The sequence below is a fragment of the Rhincodon typus genome, chromosome 47 (genome assembly GCF_021869965.1).
Source record: "Rhincodon typus isolate 14 chromosome 47, sRhiTyp1.1, whole genome shotgun sequence".
Classification (NCBI taxonomy): domain Eukaryota; kingdom Metazoa; phylum Chordata; class Chondrichthyes; order Orectolobiformes; family Rhincodontidae; genus Rhincodon; species Rhincodon typus.
Window position 1 is genome coordinate 6,492,843 of NC_063378.1, and position 4,322 is coordinate 6,497,164.

General features: G+C 47.8%; 1 protein-coding gene across 2 annotated transcripts in view; it reads right to left on the reverse strand.

The window, feature by feature from the left end:
• The window catches only part of LOC125487950 (sodium channel subunit beta-4-like), an 8,635-nt gene extending 4,742 nt beyond the window's left edge, over window positions 1-3,893 (reverse strand). The window contains exons 1-4 of one of the 2 annotated variants that reach the window (XM_048620644.1): window positions 3,301-3,893; window positions 3,127-3,184; window positions 2,024-2,368; window positions 718-756 (exon numbers count right to left, since the gene is read on the reverse strand). In XM_048620644.1, coding sequence (XP_048476601.1) covers window positions 718-756; window positions 2,024-2,368; window positions 3,127-3,184; window positions 3,301-3,321 — 463 coding nt within the window. In that variant the 5' untranslated portion in view covers window positions 3,322-3,893. The remainder of the gene's footprint in view (window positions 1-717; window positions 757-2,023; window positions 2,369-3,126; window positions 3,185-3,300) is intronic. The other variant, XM_048620643.1, reaches the window with a different exon arrangement.
• Between the last annotated feature and the right edge of the window lie 429 nt (window positions 3,894-4,322).

Genomic DNA, 4,322 nt, shown 5'->3' on the forward strand with positions numbered 1-4,322 from the left:
CCTCCCACTCTCTCCCTATTTATTTCAGAACCCCCTTCCCCTCCCCCTTTTCTGATGAAGGGTCTAGGCCCGAAACGTCAGCCTCTCTGCTCCTGTGATGCTGCTTGGCCTGCTGTGTTCATCCAGCCCTGCACCTTGTTGTCTCTGATCTATAACTCATGGCTGTGGGAAGGTTAAAGCTCAGGGTTGTAATGTTTCTAATGACAGTTCAGTGAAGAGTACACAACAGATTTTATGAACTGGAACCAGCACAGAGCAACACATGGAAACAGGTAAATCTCAACAAGATGAGAAAATACCCTTCATCCCCGGGACTGGTTGGAAGGGTAGGTTACACCTGGATCAATATTACTCTCCACTGATTTCAACCAGCATCACTCCCAATCCCATCAGTTTCCCAATAGGAGGGGTCTGGTAAAATTGTACCAAGATTCTCCAAACAGAATTCCAGAAACATTAATGCTAACGGGAAGCCAGAATCCTCAAAGTTGTGTATCTGAGGGACAGGAAGGAGGGTCTCAGAAACAGAAGTAACAATTTAAGGGTGTTTAAGAACCAGTTCCAGGTAACGGTGACCCACACCACTCACTCTCACAGAGTCATTCTTTGGCAAGATATCACACAGCATTTCAAACCTTCCAATGTCCCTCCCTGTCTATCCGGCATGATCAGATCTAAGAGCTGAAAACACATGCAATATTTTAGACACAGATTTACCTGGAATAGTTGTGTTCAGTCCAGGTGTAGCAGCTCGCTCTAAAGAAAACATCAAGTGTTTAGTATGGTGTGTGAAACAAACTGCAGAACTGTTTAGAGACTCTATGGAGCTTTAGGGAAACACATCCAGGGAGGAATGAGGCTCAGGTAAAACTGATCAGGAAGGATCAGGAGCAGGATTAGGAGTGAAAATTCCAACAGGATTGCTTTAACTTTGAAGGGTAGAATGGAAGTTTTCCAGGGTTTCCCTGAGCAGGATCATTCACAGTAGCTTACATCTCCCTGTGGGGACAATCCTCACAGGATCCTGGGCTGATTGGGATACACTTTCAAACTCAGTGCACTGGGTCTTGTAAAGGCTGCTGTGGGTCCCACCTCCTGCAGACCAACCTCGGAGACAGAAGGACCATGTTTCTGGGGAGGAAGTGCAGGTTCTCACACCGTTAACCCCTTCCATCATCCAGTTTGGTAGCTCCATCCTTCAGGGCTCAGCCAGCTCACACAGTGGGGTTTATTACTGAGTCACCCTTGGAGATGGACATGGAAGACCCACCTAGTAGATTCTGTGTCTGTGTGACCCTCCGTGCTTCCTCCAAGTGGTGGTGAACATTGTGGGGCACGCATTCATCAACTAAGGGAGAGCAGGAGGTGAGAATCAGCAGGAGGTTTCCAGGCCCATGTTTGACCTGAGGCTGACACAGACTCATGGAGGTCAGAGTCAATGTTGAGAAGACCAATCATTCGTCCCTCCTGACTGTATCCCACTGGTCTGATCGGAAACAGTCCGGGATTGTGACAGTGCAGTTTGGGGTGTACAGGGAATCCTGGCAGTGTGGTACTGCCACATAGCTCAACATACAGACTCCAGACCCCAGATGTTAGTGACAAGTCTGTGCAGAGTTGTCTGGGCTGAGTGTGTGTTTGTTGTTTCCTGATTCAGTCCCTGGGTCACAGCCAGTGATCTGTTCACTTTTATTCGTGTTCCTTTTTGTAATGGGGAGATAGAAACCCATTGCCCTCTGATGTGGTTTGGCAAGTCAGCTAATTGTCCCCCAGGTGAATGTGGGACTGGAGTCACATGTGGACCAAACCAGGAAAGGACAGCAGGTTTCCTTCCCTAAAGGGACCAGTCAGGGATTTACAACAATCCAACAGCTTCATGGTCACTTATTAGGGACCAACTTTCTATTTCCAGATTTTTATGTGAATATATAATTTAGATTGTGTAAGAATGCCATAACCCCTGCACAACCACAGACAGAAACATTTGTTTCAATACCAAATATCTTAAGGAGATAGCTCTCACCTCTTACAAAGAGATAGACAAAATCAGAATGCTCCAAAGAAAAATGCACACCCATTCTCTTTTGAATCCAACACTGGTACTCATCTTGGTCTGACTCCCCAAGGTCAGAGATCAGAACTGACCAGTTGCCATGTTCCAGCTGATCTTTGAACAGGTTTGTTCTGTTTCGGAACTGTGGTTCTTGTTTTCTCAAATCATCATTTCCATTGAAAAATTCACATAACACTTCATCCTCAAGTGTCCTCCACATCACCCATAAGTCTGAGACTGGGACATTCCCCTTGTAGGTACAGGGCAGCACAACCTGCTCCCCAGTGAACCCAGAAACCAGGACAGGTGAGTCACCTGGAAAAGATTGAAAGATATAACCTCAATGCTGATACATTACATCCCAAGCTTCACATGCTTACACTGTGATCCTGGATTTACAAGAAGATCTGATCAATAAAACTCACTGCTTTCATTTCTGTGGGAAGATTAAAGTTCAGACATTGAGGGTCTTCAATTAAAAGCAGCTTGTGCTGGATATTTGTCAGCACTGAGCAGGTGGCCAGCACTTTGAATCATGTCTTCCATTTGTACACACACTGGGATAGTAGTGGTAGAGTTAGGAGCAAAACACTGAAGTTTCAACTTAAAGACAGAAACAGATGGGGTTGAGGGTGGAAGTGGAAGTGCACCCAAGAATGTGCAGAGAGTTGGGACAGGTTGTGTGGACATTGCCCCCACTCCCATGCATTCAGCATTTCACTGATGACCCAGAGCCTAATCCCCACTCCCACTCTGAGACAATTCCCATCTCCATTTGATTCCAGGACTTTCCTGGATTCCTGATCCCAGTGCTCAGGGCCTACTCTGCCAACCCTGTGTCACAGTGTTGCTCAGTGTCCAGATACCACTGCTCACATCCAGGGGTTAATCTGAAGACGTTAAGTGCCTTCCTTTTAGCTCTGTTTCATGATCATGGTGTGGGACATGAGCGTACTGTACTCACTCCCTCAATGGCTCCACCTGCAGTTTACACAGCACCTTAAAGCAAGATAAATTCCTGATTCCCTCCCACCGCTAGCCTTGGATCACTGCTGAAATGTCCCAGCACTCACCTGGAACAGCAGCAACAACATTTAGCAGCAGCGGGAGTAGTTTCAGTGAGATGTGTCCCTGCAAAAAGAAAACACAGTGAGCCCCTTTCCAACAGGTTCACCGCTGGGAAAGCTTTTCCCGAATCCCCCTCCGTCCGCTGGATCCCCTGTGTGGGAGACACTGACAGTAAGTACCTGCAGCTTCTGAACATCCATTTCCTCGGCCGGCAACGGTTTGCCCGCAACCTCTCAGTCTGAGGCCGGGAAATTAGAAATCTCTCAGTCTGCTGCAGAGAAAATCCAGATTGTGCTTTAATACTGTCACCGGGGGGACTGAGCGATCCGAATGCAGCTTCGCCTCAAAGCTGCTTGTCCCCTGAAGGGATTGGAGTGAGACAACGATCCGAGTGGGGACTCCCGGAAAAGCCGGGGGATGGAAGGGGGAAGGGACAAGAGTGATCCACCTCCTTCTACTCTGTACAATGTGGGTCAGTCGACATAAGAACAATCGGGAAACAAGGTGTTCATATGGGAGACAGTAAGAACTGCCGATGCTGGAGGCAGAGATAACACAGTGTGGAGCTGGGGGAACACAGCAGGCCAGGAACAAAAACAAAGTTGCTGGAAAAGCTCAGCAGGTCTGGCAGCATCTGTGAAGGAGAAAACAGAGTTAACGTTTCGGGTCCGGTGACCCTTCCTCAGAACAGCAGCTCAGGCAACGCCAAAGGAGCAGGAAAGTTGACGTTTCGGGTGGGTCCCCTTCTTCAGAAATCAAGTAGGAAGTGCTGGTATCCCATGATGAAGAGTCAGAGGGGGGTGTGGCTAAGGTTGAGGGTTCTGCTTGTTCGTTGACTGTGAATGCGAAAAGGAGGCAGGATTCTGAACGAACGGTATCTGCATTAAATCTGATTTTTTTTTCCCCCACACATGCTGCCAAACCTGCTGAATGTTTGCAGCAACTTCTGTTCCGTTCCTGATTTACAGCATCTGCTGTTCTTTCGGGGGTTATTTTTTGCCATCTAGATGCGACACTCATAAAGTCACAACAATGCCTGTTCTTCCTCAGGGGGCTCAGGAAATTGGCATGACCCCATGTTGCCCCTCATCAGATGCACCATAGAAAACATACTATCCGGGTGCATAACGGCCTGGTATGGCAACTGCTCTGCCCAGGACCGTAAGAAACTACAGAAGGTGGTGTGCGCAGCCCAGACCAT